The 21,115-nt window shown below is 37.4% G+C and overlaps 1 protein-coding gene across 7 annotated transcripts in view; it reads right to left on the bottom strand.

The window, feature by feature from the left end:
- Window positions 1–4,430: 4,430 nt before the first annotated feature.
- The window catches only part of eps15l1a (epidermal growth factor receptor pathway substrate 15-like 1a), a 58,599-nt gene continuing 41,914 nt past the window's right edge, over window positions 4,431–21,115 (bottom strand). For all 7 annotated transcript variants that reach the window (XM_057840721.1, XM_057840725.1, XM_057840727.1 and 4 more), the window contains 3 exons: window positions 14,722–14,877; window positions 10,110–10,126; window positions 4,431–10,029 (listed from right to left, as the gene is read on the bottom strand). In XM_057840721.1, coding sequence (XP_057696704.1) covers window positions 9,883–10,029; window positions 10,110–10,126; window positions 14,722–14,877 — 320 coding nt within the window. In that variant the 3' untranslated portion in view covers window positions 4,431–9,882. The remainder of the gene's footprint in view (window positions 10,030–10,109; window positions 10,127–14,721; window positions 14,878–21,115) is intronic.

Genomic DNA, 21,115 nt, shown 5'->3' with positions numbered 1-21,115 from the left:
ATGATTAAGGGCTCACACTTTTTTGGGGGGTGGGTGGGGGGGTCTAGAAAGTTTCCCTAAACAAATACGAATCTATTAGGGTTTTTTTAGGGGGGGGGGGGTGTGAGAGAATTTACCGAAATTCTTTGCAATCTATTATTAATCTTTTTATTTTTGGGGTGTATTCAGACATTTATTGTAGAGGGAACCTGGAGGAAATGCAACATTTTCCCATAATAAATTTCAATTAATCATGATAAAGGGCTCACTCATTTTTTTGGGGGGGGTGAGGGTTTGGAGGATTTCCCCATATTGATATTATTCTATTATTCTTGGTGTTTTATTTGTTTTGTTTTTTGCTTGGGGGGGCATTTTTGGCAGAAGGAACATGGAGGAAATGCAAATTTCCCCCAAATAAATCTCAGTTTTATCGCATTTAATCTATCATTAGACTTTTTTTGGGTGATGATTTAGACATTTAGTGCAGGAGGAACATGTAAGAAATGCAAATATTCCCAAAATTAATCTCAATAAATTATGATTAAGGGCTCACTCATTGTCTTTTTAGGGTTGGGGGAGTTCTGAAAAATTTCCCCAAATTAATATGAATCTATTAGTTTTTTGCTTTTTTTTTCTCGGGTTGGGTGGTTATTCAGACATTTATTGCACACTCATCTGACCAAAGCACTCAGTCCGAGTTGAAGCCTGGGACCGTGTGTATTTTTGTGTGAGCCCAAGATTGAGCTTTTTGGCAACAAACACTAAGTGGGTCTGGCGTACCACGAAAGATGCGCATGCTGAAAAGCACCTCATACCCACTGTGAAGTATGGGGGTGGTGCTGTTTCGCTTCCAAAGGCCCTGGGAACCTTGTTAGGGTGCATGGCATCATGAATGCTTTGAAATACCAGGACATTTGAAATCAAAATCTGTTGCCCTCTGCCCTAAAGCTGAAGATGGGTCGTCACTGGGTCTTTCAGCAAGACAATGACCCCCAACATATGGCCAAATCTACACAGAAATGGTTCACCAGACACAAAATCAAGCTTGTGAAACATTATAGGAGAAGATTAGGTGCTGTTTTGTTGGCAAAACGGGGTTGTACAAAGTATTAACACCAGGGGTGCTAATAATTGTGAAACATTATTTGATGTCAAATTATTATTTCTTTATGTGGGATTTTTTTCCCCACTGAATAAATGCATTTGTATTGAAGGTTGGATTTTTCTCTTTTTTTTCCATTAAGGTCCTATATTATTTGAATTAAAAAAAAAAAATTAGAATCTAAAAAACACATCTTTTTCAGGGGTGCCAATAATTATGGAGGGCACTGTAAGCCACAGCTGTCGTCACTGTATTATGAGATATTTACACCAAAAGATATATCCGGTAACACTTCATTTGACAGCGGCAGCATATGACCAAATGAACCACCATGAACCTTTGAAGCGTCATTGCTTCAAGAAGCTTCATTTGGTCATCACTGCTCCCTTGGGAGAGACAATCAACCTCTGCTGCCACCTGCTGTCAACACTGTTGTTGTCCAGCATACCTCCTAGCATGCATTGCAGCGCTACCGATGTAAATAACAATTAAAATTTATGTTCTGTGCTAATTATTTCTTCAGTTACTGTTCCAGTTGTTACATTAATTACTAGTTATGGTATTTGGTAACACTTTATTTGACAGTGGCGCCATAAGACTGTCATTAGACAATTATAAGTATGACATAACACTGTCATAAGCAATAGTGAATGCCTATAATGGATGGAATTTAGCGTTATCTGGTAACTTAGCTCACTTTTGAATGGATGTAAAAGATCCGAACTGGAAATAAACGGAGTTAGTGACATAATTTGCCACATGACATCCGTCATAAGCATTCAGTAATGCCAATGATAGTGTCATATCACAATTATGACAGTCTTATAATGCCGCTGTCATATAAAGTGTTACCTATTAACCCCAAAAAATCAACAAATAAGCTGCATTGGACTATAAGCCGCAGGATTCAAAGTGACGGAAAAAAGTAGCGGCTAATAGTCCGGAATTTACGGTAGGTTTTTTTTTTCGGGATGGGTGGTTATCGACAGGATAGGAGCTGTAAATGCCCCAAAATTCAACAGGACGTGACATGAAATACCTCAAAATGAACTAATTGCCTGTTAACGGCTGCCATTGACGACCATAGACGTCCAATCCGTTTGAAGTGGGAGGGATGGCAGCGAATCAGAGAGTGACCTGTAAATGCCCTAAAATCAACAGGAAATGGCCTGTAAGTGACCTAAAATTAACAGAACGTGACGTGAAATGCGCCAAATTGAACATATTCCCTGACATTGGCTGCCACTGACGGCCATAGACGTTCAAAGGAAAAAAAATAAATAAAAGAGTCATATCATCAGGTTGAAGTTTTGTTTTCTTTCAACGCAAACGCCCATTGTTTGTCTACTCATTTGTTAGTGAAATTCAGCATCTGGATGGAGACAGCTCAGAAAAAAAACAAAAAAACCTTGAAATTCCACCCCTTAACACTGGTTAATATACTTAAACTGCAAGTGCATCAAAAGGGGATAATAAAAACATGAAGAAAAACATACATGACATCAAAATAAAACATCTATTGCACAAGGGGAGACAAATACAGCGTGAACGGTAAGGTCGCCGCTCAGAAAGCAGAATATACACGTTTCACAGTACCACATCGCCATTGACGGCTATAAACGTCCGTTTGAATTGAGGCTGTGAATGATTATGTTTCAGTGCCATTGACAACAATTGTTCAAAAGGGAAGCAGCTAGAAGAAATGCACTTTTTCCTGCATAAAATCAGTACATAAATGAACCGCGGTTCATTTCCTGGAATGAATTACAAATGAAATATCATAACTAAATGAGATTAATTTGTCATTGGATCAGCCGCAAAGATTTGACCCGTAGATTGATCGCGAACAAATTGTGATGAATCTACCCGTGATTGATATTATGTTTCTAATATTTTGTATTGTTTTTCCCTACATTTTTAATGATTTTTTTCCATATTAATCGCCCTTCATCACAATTAATCTATCCATAGATTAATCGCAATGAACTGAGATTCATTTCATGGAATGAATCACAGTAAACAATCACTAAATGCGAATAATCTGTGAATGGATCAACCGCAGAGACTCGATTCGCAGATTAAACGAGGACAAATTGCGATTAATCTAACTGTGGATTAATCGCAATTATTAATTTAGTGATTAATTGCTATTAGCCATGTATTTATTTCTCATAATTTGTAAAAAAATTTTTTTAAAAAAAATAATTCCAGATTAATCACCTTCAATCACAATCAATCTATCCATAGATTAATTGCAATGAACTGAGATTCATTTCCTGGAATGAATAACAGTTAAACAATCACTTAGTGCGATTAGTCTGTGAATGGATCAACCGCAGAGACTTGATTCGCAGATTAAACGAGGACAATTTGCACTCTACCCATAGATTAATCATAATTACTAATTCAGTGATTAATCGCTATTAGCCATTTATTTGTCATATTTTGTCAAAAAAAAATCCAGATTAATCACCTTTAATTGCAATTAATCTATCACTAGATTAATCTCAATGAACAGAGATTCATTTCCTGGAATGAATCACAATTAAACAATCACTAAATGCGATTAATCTCTAAATGGATCAACAGCAGAGACTCGATTTGAAGATTAATCGCAAATGCAATGAGATTAATTTACCTTTATTTCCAGATAAATCACTTTTTATCGCCATTAATCTTTCCATAGATGAATCACAATGAAATGAGATTAATTCCCTGGAATTAATCACAAGCAAACAATCACTAAATGCTATTAATCGGTCAATGAATAAACGTCAAGATTCAATCTGCAGATTACTCGCAGATAAAACTTTTGCACCTTAAGCGCAATGAATCTATCCAAAGATTAATCCCAATGAACCACGATTCCTTTCCTGGAATGAATCACAATTACACTACCACTGAAAGCGATTAATCTATCAATAGATCGAAACGCAGAGACTCGATTTCAGATTCTTCATGAACAAATTGAGATTAATCTACCCGTAGATTTATCAAAATGATTAATTTAGCGATTCATCGCTATTAACCATGTATTTGCTTCTAATTGTTGGTGTTGTTTTCCCCATTTTTTCCCCCAGATGAATCACCTAAAATCTCAATTAATCTATCCATTGATGAATCGCAATGAACAGAGATTCATTTCCTGGAATGAATCACAATTAAAAAAAAAAAAAAAACTAAATACGATGAATCTGTCAATTGATCAACCACAGAGACTCAATTTGCAAACAAATTAATCATGGTCAAATTGATCTTAATCTACCGTGGATTGATAGTAAATCTGAATTTAGTGATTAATCACTTTTAACCATGTATTTGTTGCTAATACCCCCCCCCCCCCAAAAAAAAAAAAAATCCATGTGGTTAACTTTAATCACAATTCATTTAGCCATAGATTAATCTAAATGAAGCGCGATTCATTTCCTGGAATGAATTACAAATAAACTATTAACCCCAGGAAATAAAATGTGGAAATCATTGGCTGCAACTGTCGGCAACAAACATCCAATCCTTTTGAAGACGGATGAGTCAGGCTAATCTCGATTAATCTATGAGTTAATATTTTTGGGTAACTTTAAACCAAAATTTATAACCGATTTACATCAAACCAACACCAAGAAATAAAGACTAAAAATATCAAATCATTGGCTGCCATTGTCGGCAATAGACGTCCAATCCATTTGAAGCGGGAGGAGTCAACCAAATCTCGATTAATCTATGATTTAACATTTTTTGGGGTAACTTTATACCAAAATTTAAAACATATCTTCGTCAAATCAAGACCAGGAAATGAAGACTAAAAATAGTAGACCAGGGGTTTTCAACCCAGTCCTCAAGGCACACTGTGGGTCCTGGTTTTTGTTCCAGCCGATCCAGCAGAGACAGTTGAACCAATGAGGCTTCTGCTAAAACAAGCCACACCTGACTGCAATCAACTGATTGCACTTGTAAAACACCAGATTGGGGAAAAAGTGTTGTCATCTTGTTTGGTAAGAATGAAATCCTGCACCCACAGTGTGCCTTAGTGGAATAGGTTGGGAACCCCTGTAGTAGACCATTGGCTGCCATTGACGGGAATAAGCGTCCAATCCGTTTGAAGTGGGAGGAGTCGGCCTAATCTCGATTAGTCTATGACTCATCATTTTTTGGATAACTTCACACCAAAATTTCAAACTGATTCATGTCAAATCAACTCTAAGAAATGAAGACTAAAAATAGGAAATCATTGGCTACCACTGACGGCAATTGACGTCTAATCCATTAGAAGTGGGAGGAGTCAGATTAATTTAGATTAACCTATGATTCAACTTTTTTTAGGGTAACTTTATACCAAAATTTATATACGCTTTACGTCAAATCAACACTAGGTATTGAAGATGAAAAATATGAAATAATTGGCTGCCATTGACGGGAATAGACGTCTAATCCATTTGAAGTGGGAGGAGTCAGATTAATCTCGATTAATCTATGATTCATCTTTTTTTTAAAGAGTAATTTTATACCAAAATTTATAACCGATTTACGTCAAATCAACACTAGGGAATGAAGACGAAAAGTATGAAATCATTGGCTGCCATTGACAGCAATGGACTTTCAATTTATTTGAAGCATGAGGAGTCAAAGTAATCTAGATTATTCTATGATTTAACATTTTTGGGCGTAACTTTACATGTGAAATTCAAAACGGATTCACACCAAGTAATGAAGATTTAAAATCGGATATCATTGGCTGCCGTTGACGGGAATAGACGTCCAATCCGTTTAAAGTGGGAGTTGTCGGCCTAATCTCGATGAATCAATGATTCAACTTTTTTTTTTTTTTTGGGGGGGGGGGTATCTCTACACCAAAATTTTCAAACTGATTTACGTCAAATCAACACCAGGAAACAAAGATGAAAAATATGAAACCAATGGCTGCCATTGACTTGAATGTACGTCTAATCCATTTGAAGTGGGAGGAGTCAGATTAATCTCGATTAATGTATGATTAAACTTTTTTTTAAGGGTACCTTTATACCAAAATTTATAACCGATTTACGTCAAATCAACACTAGGGAATGAAGACGAAAAATATGAAATCATTGGCTGCCATTGACAGCAATGGACGTCTAATTCATTTGAAGCAGGAGGAGTCAACGTAATCTAGATTAATCTATGATTTAAGATTTTTGGGCGTAACTTTACACGTGAAATTCAAAACGGATTCACATCAAATCGACACCAAGTAATGAAGATTTAAAATCGGATATCATTGGCTGCCGTTGAGGAGTCAGATTAATATATGATTCAATTTTTTTAAAAGGGTAACTTTATACCAAAATTTAAAACCGATTTACGTCAAATCAACACCAGGGAATGAAGAAGAAAAATACGAAATTATTGGCTGCCATTGACTGGAATAGACGTCAAATCCATTTGAAATGGGAGGAGTCAGATTAATATCGATTAAGCTATGATTCACCTTTTTTGAGGTTAAATTTATATCATAATTTATAACCGATTTAAATCAAATCAACGTCAAGAAATGAAAATTAAAAACATGAAATCAATGGCTGCCATTGACGGGAATAGACGTCCAATCCATTTGAAGTGGGAGTACCCGGCCTAATCTCGATGAATCAGTGATTCATTTTTTTTTTTTATTGGGGGTAAATCTACACCAAAATTTTCAAACCAATTTACGTCAAATCAACACCAAGAACTGAAAATTAAAAACATGAAATCAATGGCTGCCATTTACGGAAATATACGTCTAAACCATTTGAAGTGGGAGGAGTCAGATTAATCTATGATTTAATTTTTTTTAAAGGGTAACTTTATACCAAAATTTATAACCGATATACGTTAAATCAACCCTCGGGAATGACGACGAAAAATAAGAATAATTGTCTGTCATTGACAGCAATGGACGTCCAATTCATTTGAAGCGGGGGGAGTCAACGTGATCTAGATTAATCTATGATTTATCATTTTTGGGCGTAACTTTACACGTGAAATTCAAAACGGATTCACATCAAATCGACACCAATTATCAGTGATTCAACTTTTTTGGGGGGTTAACTACACACCAAAATTTTCAAACTGATTTACGTCAAATCAACACCAGGAAACAAAAATGGAAAAATATGAAATCATTGCCTGCCATTGTCGGCAATGGACGCCCCATCTTTCACAGGAACATTTGCATGAACTAAAATGAACAAAATATTTTGCTTGTTGTACAGTTCGTTACCTGTTTTGCAGGCGCATCCAGCAACCGACCAGCACCGTAATCACAGCATTAATATTTTTCTTTTAAAGTGGTTTTGATCTGCAACGTAAACCTTCCCGTCTGCAGGAATAAATACATTTTCAGAGAACGTGAATGACGGACAAAACAAATGTCCGCAATGTGTGTTCAGTCACGTCCATTCAGTCGCGGCTTCAAGTAAAATAAAATAAAATATGAAAACGTTGGCGAGTGGTTAGCAGGTTTCCAGTCGGACGAGATTGTCAGCTGCGTCGTCTCCCGAAAAATGGTTAGCTTAAAACACTCGTGTTAAAATACGATAACAAAGGATTCCCTCATCGACTCCTGAAAAGAATAAACGCGTTTTAATACTGCTTCGGTGCTTTTTTGCGGGAATGAATTGTGACTTGGGAGAGGTAGCTGTCAGTTTTTTTGCAGTCATACGTCAATTTCGTAGTTGGGATTTAATGTGTTAAGCATATTAGCTAAATACCGAGGACCAGGAACGCCAAAATCAAATTTATACATACATGATGAAATCACTTTGCCATAAATGAATGTTTTTAGTCAGTATTTATGTGTTAAATTCTTGCATATTTCAAAATTTATATATGTTTATTAGAATTATTTTTGTATTTCTAAACAATTTGTTTCCATTTGTATATTTTTCAACATTTATTGGAATCAATCTGTATGCATTTTTTGTCTTTTTTTTTTTTTTTTTATTATTTCAAATAATTTATTTCCAATTTGTATACATTTTTTATTTCAACACTTATTCATTTATTAAAATGTCTGTTTTTATTTTAGTATGGTTTTTTGGAATTTTTTTATTTGATTTATTTAAATTTTTATGATTTTAATTTTTTTTCATTTATAGTATTTAAACAATAATAAAAATTTTATACACTTAAAAATACTTATTGAATTATTTATTAATACATATAATTATATATATTAATATTATTTTATTATTAATGAATTCTTTTTTGTTTTCAAATTTTTAATTACTTAACAAAATTTAGTGTTATAGTTTAAGATTTATCTACATATTAAATATATATTTATTGAATATGACATTTTCTATAGTTATTTCAATTCATTTTTATTCAATTTATAGTCATTCATTTGTATTTATTTGAACATTTCATTTAATTTGTAGACATTTAAATTCTTTTAATTTTATCAATTTAAATGTTTCCATTTGTATTTTTCCCCAACATTTATTTAAATCAATTTGTACATATTTATTGTCATTTTTATCATTTAAATGTCAAGTATTTATCTCCATTTGTATTTTTTTTTTTAATTCCACATGAATTTATTAAAATGTGTTTTTTTAATCTAATATTTACGTATTTGTTTGTTTTATGTATTTATGAAGTTTAAAAAAATATATGTTTTCATTTACGTATTCATTTAATGATTTATTTAAACAAATTTTTTATACATTCGTTTTGATTATAAATTTATTTTTTATTTTAATTATTATTTTTTGCATTATCATTAATAACTAATTATTATTATTTGTTTTTGACAATTTATTTTCATTACTAATTTATTATTCAATTATTTAGTTTTTATATTGATTTATTTCATTTGTCATTGATGACATTTATTTAATATGTGTTTCATTTTTATTTATTCAAACATTCATTTTTATACGTCGATTGCAATTCCGTTTGTTTTTATTTCAACACATATATACAGCAGATTTATTTCCTTTATTAATTTGATTTAATATGTATACATAAATTTTAAGTTTTTAAAATTCAATTAACCTTCATTTGAATTCATTTTTAAAAAAATTATTTCCATTTGAATTAACCATTATTTTTCATTTCAAAAGTTATGCATTTTTTAAAAATTTCTATTGTGTGATAATGTATTAATTGTTTTTGGGTTTTTTTGGAGGTGGGGGTATATTTCAAGATTTATTTATATATTGTATAAACATATATTGACTTATTTCATTTATCAATTTTTTAAGACACTTATTCAACATTTCAATGGATTTTTATTCAATTTATATGAATTTGCATTTATTTGAACATTTTTGGATTCCATTTGTATACATTCAGTTCAATTCTTATTTATATGCATGCTATTATTTGCTTTTGGCGCTTCTGGTCCTTGTTATGAAATCCGTGAGTTAGCGTATCGTTGTTGAAGCGCTAACTCCCCATTTTATATCCTCCATTTTGTCAAATGGACAATTTAGTGTTCTCAATGAGGTATTTTTGGCCCCAGTAAAAAACCAACTCCACACAGATTGAAAAACCTGAAAAAGCGCCGCTAGCTAAACCGCACCGCAAATAAAAAAGCGTGTTAAAAGCTAGCCGGAGTCACGACGAGCTAACGTGTCCGCCTTCGGGGCGGAAAAAAAAAAAAAAGTTTTCCAACCTTTTCTTTTTTTTTGTCCTTTCGCATCAACGATGAAGATGATGAGCGCGTAATCCCGGTCGTTCCGGAGCGTTCTCTTGAAGCCACTGAGATCAAGTCGACGGGTTCCGCGCGAAAAAAAGTGGCTTTTGCGGTTGTGTTTCGTAGTCCGTCAGTGTTTGCGTTTTCACGCGTTGGACATCTCGGCTTTGCTGAGAGCGATGGCCAGCTCCAGGTCTTCCTGCTCCTGCTGCCGAAGACGCTTGAGGCGCTCCCGCTCGGCCCGCTCGCTCTCCCGCTTGGCCCATTCCAGCTGCTGCGCCTCGTTGTTGAACTGCCAAGAGCGAGCGAGCGAGCGCGACGTCAATGCTTATTTTTGCGTTCGAAGAGACGTCGGTGTCAAGTCGGACTCACCTTGACTTTGTCGGGTCCTGCCAAGGATGAGAGAACACATGTTAGCAACACACTGTCCAAATATGGCGACTGTTTTGCGCCATCAAGATGCACTTTAAACTCTTTGGATGCCATTGATGGCGCTAGATTTCCAATCTAATTAAAGTGAGAGGGTTAGCAGTAGGGATGTGATAATATATTAAAAGGTAAAACTTTGTAGCCCAAAAGTTTATCGATATTCTCCCGCCAAGAATCGATATATGGTTTAAAAAAAATCAAATAAAATTTAGAGCATTTAAAGGTTGCTTACTGTTCATTTGAGGACATTTACTGTTGATTTTGAGTCATTTCCCATTAATTTGGGGATATTTCTCAACAGGAAGTGACCCGTAAATAAAACAGGAAATGACGTGCTATGCCCCTGTAATGCAAAATCAACAGAGATTCCTTTTATAACATTACACCCACAGAAAGTGCACAACTATGGCAACAGCAGTGTGACATAAATACAGTATGTTACATCTGCAACACAAAAGAAGTTTTCTCTCAGAAAGTGGATTGACATTAAAGAAAGCCTTTGAAATAAGTGTGGCAATGGACATGCCTTCAAAGGAGGTTTGATTTCAATAGGCAGCTCAACAACTGAAAACAACGAGCAGCAGAAGTGACCCTTAAATACCCCAAAATCAACAGGAAGTGACCCATTGATGCTCAGAAAGCAACAAGAAGTGAGCTGTAAATGCCTCAAAATAAACAGGGAGTGACCTGTAAATCCCCCCAAAATAAACAGGAAGTGACCTGTAAATGCCCCAAAATCAACTAAAAGTGACCCAAAAATGCCCCAAAATCAAAAGGAAGTGACCAAAAATCAACAGGAAGTGATGTGAAATTCCCCAGTAACCCAAAATCAACAGGAAGCGACCTGTAAATCCCCGAAATTAACAGGAAGTGAGCCATAAATCCCCCAGAATAAACAGGAAGCAACCCATAAATGCCACAAAATCAAAAGAAAGTGACCCAAAAAAATGCCCCAAAATCAACCCAAAACAACAGGAAATGACCCAAAAATGCCCCATAATCAACAGGAAATTAAGTATAATTACCCAGTAAACCAAAATCTACAGGGAGTGACCTGTAAATGCCCCAAAATCAATAGGAAGTGACCAAAAATCAACAGGAAGTGACCTGAAATTCCCCAGTAACCCAAAATAAACAGGAAGCGACCTGTAAATCCCCCAAAATAAACAGGAAGTGACCCGTATATGCCCCAGAATAAAAAGGAAGTGACCTTTAGACGCCCCAAAATAAACAGGAAGTGACCAGAAATTTCCCAATAACCCATAATCAACAAAAAGTGACCTATAAATGCCCCAAATCAACAGGAAGTGACAGGAAATCAACAGGAAATCACGTCAAATGCTCTCGTAACCCAAAATCAACAGGAAGTGACCGAAAATCAACAGGAAGTGATGTGAATCCCCCAGTAACCCAAAATCTACAGGAAGTGACCTGTAAAATCCCCCAAAATAAACAAGAAGTGACCCATAAATGCCCCAAAATCTACAGGAAGTGACCTTTAAATGCCCCAAAATCAACCAGAAGTGACCCGTAAATGCCCCAAAATCAACAGGAAGTGACCAGAAATTTCCCAATAACCCAAAATCAACAAAAAGTGACCTATAAATGCCCAAAATCAACAGGAAGTGACAGGAAATCAACAGGAAATCACGCGAAATGCTCTAGTAACCCAAAATCAACAGAAAGTGACCGAAAATCAACAGGAAGTGATCTGAATCTCCCAGTAACCCAAAATCAACAGGGAGTGACCTATAAATGCCCCAAAATCTATAGAAAGTGACCCAAAATGCCCCAAAATCAACAGGAAGTGACCAGATATTTCCCAATAACACAAAATCAACAAAAAGTGACCTATAAATGCCCCAAATCAACAGAAAGTGACAGGAAATCAACAGGAAATCACGTCAAATGCTCTAGTAACCCAAAATCAACAGGAAGTGACCGAAAATCAACAGGAAGTGATGTGAATCCCCCAGTAGCCCAAAATCTACAGGAAGTGACCTGTAAAATCTCCCAATATAAACAAGAAGTGACCCGTAAATGCCCCAAAATCAACCGGAAGTGACCTTTAAATGCCCCAAAATCAACCGGAAGTGACCCAAAAATGCCCCAAAATCAACAGGAAGTGACCTATAAATGCCCCAAAATCGATAGAAAGTCACCCAAAATGCCCCTTAATCAACAGGAAGTGACCCATGAATGCCCCAAAATCAACAGGAATGCCCCAGTAACCCAAAAGAAACAGGAAGTGACCAGTAAATCCTCCAAAAGAAACAGGAAGTGACCCGTATATGCCCCAGAATAAAAAGGAAGTGCCCTTTAAATGCCCCATAATAAACAGGAAGTGACCTGTAAATGCCCCAAAATCAAAAGGAAGTGACCCGTCGATGCTCAAAAATCGACAAGAAGTGACCCGTAAATGCCCCAAAATCAACAGGAAGTGACTGAAAATCAACAGGAAGTTACTCATAGATGCTCCAAAATCAATAGGAAGTGACTGCAAAATGACCCATAATCAAGAGACCCAAAATCAACAGGAGGTGACCTTCAAATGCTCCATAATCAACAGAAGTGACCCGTAAATGCCCCAAAATCAACAGGAAATGACGTGAAATGCCCCAGTGACCCAAAACTAACAGGAGGTGACCTGTAAATGCCCCCAAATCAACAGGAAGTGACGCCAAAAATGCCCCAAAATTAACAGGAGGTGACAGAAAATAAAAAGGAAACAATGTGAAATGCACCAAAAATGAACTCATTGCCCGGCATTGGCTGCCACTGACGCCCATAGACGTCCAATGCGTTTGAAGTGGGAGGGACCAATGTTCATTCCATGCCACTTCAAATAGAATGGATGTCTACTAGTGATGAACACATTTGAATTCTTATTAAATGAATGATTGGATGCAGTGCCTTGCAAAAGTATTCGGCCCCCTTGAACCTTGCAACCTTTCGCCACATTTCAGGCTTCAAACATAAAGATATAAAATTTTAATTTTTTGTCAAGAATCAACAACAAGTGGAACACACTCGTGAAGTGGAACAAAATTTATTGGATCATTTAAACTTTTTTAACAAATAAAAAAACTGAAAAGTGGGGTGTGCAATATTATTCGCCCCCTTGCGTAAATACTTTGCAGCGCCACCTTTTGCTCCAATTACAGCTGCAAGTCACTTGGGGTATGTTTCTATCAGTTTTGCACATCGAGAGACTGACATTCTTGCCCATTCTTCCTTGCAAAACAGCTCGAGCTCAGTGAGGTTGGATGGAGAGTGTTTGTGAACAGCAGTCTTCAGCTCTTTCCACAGATTCTCCATTGGATTCAGGTCTGGACTGTGACTTGGCCATTCTAACACCTGGATACGTTTATTTTTCAACCATTCCATTGTAGATTTGGCTTTACGTTTTGGATCATTGTCCCGTTGGAAGATAAATCTCCGTCCCAGTCTCAGGTCTTGTGCAGATACCAACAGGTTTTCTTCCAGAATGTTCCTGCATCCATCTTCCCGTCAATTTTAACCATCTTCCCTGTCCCTGCTGAAGAAAAGCAGGCCCAAACCATGATGCTGCCACCACCATGTTTGACAGTGGGGATGGTGTGTTCAGGGTGATGATCTGTGTTGCTTTTACGCCAAACATATCGTTTTGCATTGTGGCCAAAAAGTTCAATTTTGGTTTCATCTGACCAGAGCACCTTCTTCCACATGTTTGGTGTGTCTCCCAGGTGGCTTGTAGCAAACTTTAAACGAGACTTTTTATGGATATTTTTGAGAAATGGCTTTCTTCTTGCCACTCTTCCATAAAGGCCAGATTTGTGCAGTGTACGACTGATTGTTGTCCTATGGACAGACTCTCCCACCTCAGCTGTAGATCTCTGCAGTTCATCCAGAGTGATCGTGGGCCTCTTGGCTGCATCTCTGATCAGTTTTCTCCTTGTTTGAGAAGAAAGTTTGGAAGGACGGCCGGGTCTTGGTAGATTTGCAGTGGTCTGATGCTCCTTCCATTTCAATATGATGGCTTGCACAGTGCTCCTTGAGATGTTTAAAGCTTGGGAAATCCAAATCCGGCTTTAAACTTCTCCACAACAGTATCTCGGACCTGTTCCTTGGTTTTCATAATGCTCTCTGCACTTTAAACAGAACCCTGAGACTATCACAGAGCAGGTGCATTTATACGGAGACTTGATTACACACAGGTGGATTCTATTTATCATCATCGGTCATTTAGGACAACATTGGATCATTCAGAGATCCTCACTTAACTTCTGGAGTGAGTTTGCTGCACTGAAAGTAAAGGGGCCGAATAATATTGCACGCCCCACTTTTCAGTTTTTTATTTGTTAAAAAAGTTTAAATTATCATATAAATGTTGTTTCACTTCACGATTGTGTCCCACTTGTTGTTGATTATTGACAAAAAAATTAAATTTCATATCTTTATGTTTGAAGCCTGAAATGTGGCGAAAGGTTGCAAGATTCAAGGGGGCCGAATACTTGTGCAAGGCACTGTATCTATCGTCGTCAATGGCTATGGAGGAGTTGGGGGTGAGTCTTACTGGGTGCTGAGGAAGGCGGAGCAAAGGGGTCCTTGCCGCTAAACGGGTCCCCTAGACCTTTTTTACTCTGGAAGGGGTCGACGGCGTCCCGGCCAAACGGTTGGAAAGGGTCGCACGGCTTGGTAGGTTCCGCCGTGTTCACTGGCGTCGTTTTACCTGCATGCATGCGAAATCTTTGTTTTTGCATTCATTTTTTATGACACAAGAATTCTTTTTTTTACATCTAAAAAAGGTAGAAAAAAAGTAGATCTCTTATTTGTTTATGAATATATTTTTTTCAATGTAACATATATATGGCGGAAAACAAAGACAAGACTGAAAAAGCAGTTTCTGCTCTTGCTTCCCTCTTTATAATAAACTGCTTGTATTTTAATCCAAAAGAACTGTTGTGTTTGACAGAACAATATGTCTATAGACCCCAATCATCAATTTTAATTTTTTCATATTTGAAATTAAAAAAGGGTATTTTTTTTAGAAAAAGAAATTGCCATAGTTTTCTTTTTTTAAACACCATTATGTTCAAAATGTTTTTTTTTTTTTTTTAACCTGTCCTGTTCAGCTGTTTGACACTGAGAATGGAAGTCTAAGGCTACGTTCATACTACAGGTCTTAATGCACGAATCCGATTTTTTGGTGTGCCCGTTCAGACTGCCTTTATCCATTGAGACCGTTCAAGTATTACGCATGCGCACTAATTCGCAGTCCGACACGCGCTAAGCAAGAAGACCCGCATGCGCAGAAGCATCAAAACAAATGACAGACGTCATCCGTCATACCAGGGATATCATATTTTGCTTTTCAAAAGGTGGACACAAATAACAGACATAAATAATCCCCGTTTAGGCTTATATTCAAAGTTTATATGGATCGATAGCATGCACGCACTGTCCGTGCACGTCACACACACATACGGGCAGTTTGTCCCGACTCTCGGCCGTGGAGGCAATGTTGAAATATTGCTCACTTGGAACAGAGAGAAAACTGAGCATTCTCAGGCTTATCCTCAACCCATTTTTATTTTTTATGACTGTTGTCAAGCTCAGCTCTTCCTCAAAAGCCGTGTTCACTGCAAGCTAGGCGCTAATAACGCACAGGTGCATCGCTACGGTAACGACTCTCTCGCTATTTGATGATGTAATTGCTGCATTAAATCCGATTTGCGGGACTGGACAGTACAGACCGCCGCGACAGTCTGGGAAAATGTGGCCCAGATCGGATTTAGACCACATACGAAAGTGACCCAGATCGGATTTGAAATGGTCCCGTTCTATGCGACTTGTCACGTTCAGACCGTCAAGTTAATGCCTCACTCGAGTCGGAAAAACACGAAAAAAATCGGATTCGTGCATTAAGACCTGTAGTATGAACGTAGCCTAAGTGCCCGGTTGGTGTGAACAGTTTTAATGTTTCACATTGAGAGTATGACATACAGTGGGGCAAAGAAGTATTTAGTCGACCACTAATTGCGCAATTTGAAAAGATTAAAGAGGCCTGTAATTGTCAACATGGGTAAACCTCAACCATGAGAGACAGAATGTGGGAAAAAAAAAAAAAACGGAAATCACATTGTTTGATTTTTAAAGAATTTATTTGCAAATCATCGTGCAAAATAAGTATTTGGTCAATAACAAAAGTTCATCTCAATACTTTGTTATGTACTCTTTGTTGGCAATAACTGAGCCCAAACGTTTTCTGTAACTCTTCACAAGCTTTTCATACACTGTTGCTGGTATTTTGGCGCATTCCTCCATGCAGATCTCCTCTAGAGCAGTGATGTTTTGGAGCTGTTGTTGGGCAACACGGACTTTCAACTCCTTCCACAGATTTTCTATGGGGTTGAGCTCTGGAGACTGGCTAGGCCACTCCAGGACCTTGAAAGGCTTCTTACGAAGCCACTCCTTTGTTGCCCTGGCTGTGTGTTTGGGATCATTGTCATGCTGAAGGACCCAGCCACACGTCTCATTATCAATGCCCTTGCTGACAGAAGGAGATTTTCACTCAAAATCTCTCGATACATGGCCCCATTCATTCTTTCCTTTACACAGATCAGTCGTCCTGGTCCCTTTGCAGAAAAACAGCCCCAAAGCATGAGGTTTCCACCCCCATGCTTCACAGTGGGTATGGTGTTCTTCGGATGCAATTAAGTATTCTTTCTCCTCCAAACATGAGAACCTGCGTTTCTACCAAAAAGTTCTATTTTGGTTTCATCTGACCATAACGCATTCTCCCAGTCCTCTTCTGGATCACCCAAATGCTCTCTAGCGAAACGCAGACGGGCCCGGACGTGTACTGGCTTCAGCAGGGGGACACGTCTGGCAGTGCAGGATTTGAGTCCCTGGCGGCGCATTGTGTTACTGATAGTAGCCTTTGTTACTGTGGTCCCAGCTCTCTGTAGGTCATTCATTAGGTCCCCCCGTGTGGTTCTGGGATTTTTGCTCACCGTTCTTGTTATCATTTTGACGCCACGGGGTGAGATCTTGCATGGAGCCCCAGATAGAGGGAGATTATCAGTGATCCTGTAAGTCTTCCATCTTCTAATAATTGCTCCCACAGTTGATTTCTTTACACCAAGCGTTTTAACTATTGCAGATTCAGTCTTTCCAGCCTGATGCAGGTCTACAATTTGTATCTGGTGTCCTTCGACAGCTCTTTGGCCTTGGCCATAGTGGAGTTTGGAGTGTGACTGACTGAATTTGTGGACAGGTGTCTTTTATACCGATAATGAGTTAAAACAGGTGCCATTAATACAGGTAACGAGTGGAGCCTCGTTAGACCTCTTTGACAGCCAGAAATCCTGCTTGTTTGTAGGTGACCAAATACTTATTTTCCACTCTAATTTGTAAATAAATTCTTTAAAAATCAAACAATGTGATTTTTTTTTCTTTTCCCACATTTTGTCTCTCATGGTTGAGGTTTACCCATTCTGACAATTACAGGCCTCTAATCTTTTCAAGTAGGAGAACTTGCACAATTGGTGGTTGACTAAATACTTATTTGCCCCACTGTACTCCCATTGTCAGCGCAGCCCATCCCTCCTCCCGCAGTCCAGCAAAGGAGCCATCGCCCCACCCCCATGATCCAGGGTAGTCCCCAGGGCAACCCACGCACCCATCAACCGGCCATCACGGATGGCAAGAGGGGACGCACTACCAGCCCCACGCCCAGCCCCGCCCGCCCACCAGGCTCACGAACCACAGCCGCAGCCCCCCAACCGCCACGGCATGCCCCGGGACCCCCAGCAGCCCGCCAAGCCCAGGGCAGTGCAGGGTCCCCCGCCGGAGCAGGCAATACACCGGCACCCAACCAGCCACCCGCGATGGAGCACAGGACGGATATCCAGTCAGAGAAGAGAGGGGAAGGCGGAGGCAGGAGGACGCCGAGGAGCCGCAACGGGGGGACGCGAGATCGGAGCCCCGACCTCCCCCCACTCCCGCGGCCGGCAGCCCAGGCAGAGGGGAGGCCACGCCCCAAGAGCCACGCCATAGAGAAAAAGTGTGGGACCCACCTACCACCCTATTACTGTGGCTGCCACGTATATATATATATTTTATATAAAGACACAAATAAAGACAAAAATTCTTTTTTTTTTTTTTTTTTTTTTACCTCTTAATAGAAAATATTGCCTTAGTTTTAATGTATTTCTTTTTTTTTTTTTTTTGAAAAAAAAAAAAATCTATATATATATATATTATGATTTCTTTAGTCATGGATGAAAGCAGATGAATGTATTATGAAAATATAAGATTACGGCAGCTCTGGTGTTGTTTTGTTTTTCACTGACGCTGATGATCTTTGTTGTTGATTTAAAATCATAGAGTAGAAGATGCGGTCGGAAGGTAAAATAACGAGGAAAAAAACAAACAAAACCAAACCAGCGCGACCGCTGTCAACGGTTTCCTGGTTGAAGAGCTGGTTTTGCTTTGTGGCCACAGCAGCACTCCGCAAACGTATTGTTGACGAGGAAAAAAAAAAAAAAAAAAAAAAAAAAAAAGCCTTATGCTCATAAATTAACGTTTTTTTCCAACACATTTCAAATACATTTAACTCATTCTCCGCCTTTGACAGGGATTATTGTGGCCATTTCGATGAAGCCATGCCGAGATTAATTGCATTTAAATATGATTCACCTAATTAATGTCAGAAACCATGGATAGATTCATTGAGATCAGTGGCAGAAAATATGCCTTCTGGTTGCTTCTGCAAATCTAGAACAAGTTTTGGTCTGAAGTTACACCCCACCCAAAAACAGAGAAGTAGGATCACCATCTAGAAATAGATTAATCGCAATTATTTTTTCATTAATTACACAAAATATGCATTCTTCCTGGTTCCTTCTGTAAATCTGTAACAAGAGTTGATCTAAAGCTATGGGGAAAAAAGTGGAATCACTATACATAGATGAGATTAATTACGATTAATTGAGATTAATTGCATAAAATATGAATTGTTTTTTTCTGTACATTTGGAGGGAGCGTTGGTCTGAAGTTGCCGCAAAAACCTGGAATCAAAATCCTATTGATGGATTGTGATTAAATGTGATTAATCTGCAGATTTGAGAAACCATGTAGATTAATTGAGATTAATGGCAGAAAATATGCCTTCTTTTGCGGTTGCTTCTGCAATTCTATACCAAGTGTTGGTTGGAAGTTGCCCCCCAAAAAACTGGAATCATAATCTATCACTTAAACGCGATTAATCTACAGATTTGAGAAACCATGGATGATTAATCGAGATTAATGGCAGAAAATTTGCCTTATTTCTGGTTCCTTTCGTAAATCTATAACAAGAGTTGATCTGAAGTTGTGAAAAAACAGTGGAATCACAATTTACAGATAGTGATTAAATGCGATTACTCTACAGATTTGAGAAACCATGGATAGATTTATTGAGATTAATGGTAGAAAATATGCCTTCTTTCCGGTTTCTTCTACAAATCTATCTACATTTTGGTCTGAAGCCCCCCCCCCAAAAAAAGTAGAATCCCAATCTAGGGATAGATTAATCACGATTATTTTTTCATTAATTACACAAAATATGCATTCTTCCTGGTTCCTTCTGTAAATCTGTAACAAGAGTTGATCTAAAGTTATGGGGAAAAAAGTGGAATCACTATACATAGATGAGATTAATTACGATTAATTGCATAAAATATGAATTCTTGTTTTTTTCTGTAAATCTGGAAGGAGCGTTGGTCTGAAGTTGCCGCAAAAAACTGAAATCAAAATCCTATTGATAGCTTGTGATTAAATGTGATTAATCTGCAGATTTGAGAAACCATGTAGATTAATTGAGATTAATGGCAGAAAATATGCCTTCTTTTGCGGTTGCTTCTGCAAATCTATACCAAGTGTTGGTTGGAAGCTGCCCCCCCCCAAAACTGGAATCATAATCTATCGCTTAAATGCGATTAATCTACAGATTTGAGAAACCATGGATGATTAATTGAGATTAATGGCAGAAAATATGCCTTATTTCTGGTTCCTTTCGTATATCTATAACAAGAGTTGGTCTGAAGTTGTGAAAAAACAGTGGAATCACAATTTACAGATAAATTGAGAAACCATGGATAGATTTATTGAGATTAATGGCAGAAAATATGCCTTCTTTCTGGTTTCTTCTGCAAATCTATCTAAATTTTGGTCTGAAGCCCCCCCACCCAAAAAAAAAAAAATGTAGAATCACAATCTAGGGATAGATTAATCGCGATTATTTTTTATTAATTACACAAAATATTAGGGCTGTCAAAATTATCGCGTTAACGGGCGGTAAATAATTGTTTAACTTAATCACGTTAAAATATTTGACGCATTTAACGCACATGCCCCGCTCAAACAGATTAAAATGACAGCACAGTGTAATGTCCACTTGTTACTTGTTTTTTTGGGTGTTTTGTCGCCCTCTGCTGGCACTTGGGTGCGACTGATTTTATGGGTTTCAGCACAATGAGCATTGTGTAATTATTGAGATCAACAATGGCGGGCTACTAGTTTATTTTTTGATTGAAAATTTTACAAATTTTATTAAAACGAAAACATTAAGAGGGGTTAAATATAAAATTTCTATAACTTGTACTAACATTTATCTTTTAAGAACTACAAGTCTTTCTATCCATGGATCGCTTTAACAGAATGTTAATCATGCTAATGCCATCTTGTTAATTTATTGTTATAATAAACAAATACAGTACTTATGTACTGTATGTTGAATGTATATATCCGTCTTGTGTCTTATCTTTCCATTCCAACAATAATTTACAGAAAATATGGCATATTTTATAGATGGTTTGAATTGCGATTAATTACGATTCATTATTTTTTAAGCTGTAATTAACTCGATTAAAATTTTAATATTTTGACAGCCCTACAAAATATGCATTCTTCCTGGTTCCTTCTGT

The sequence above is a fragment of the Corythoichthys intestinalis genome, chromosome 7 (assembly GCF_030265065.1).
Source record: "Corythoichthys intestinalis isolate RoL2023-P3 chromosome 7, ASM3026506v1, whole genome shotgun sequence".
Lineage (NCBI taxonomy): Eukaryota > Metazoa > Chordata > Actinopteri > Syngnathiformes > Syngnathidae > Corythoichthys > Corythoichthys intestinalis.
The sequence above is the reverse complement of the archived record's forward strand: the minus strand, read 5'-3'. Positions and strand labels throughout refer to the sequence as shown.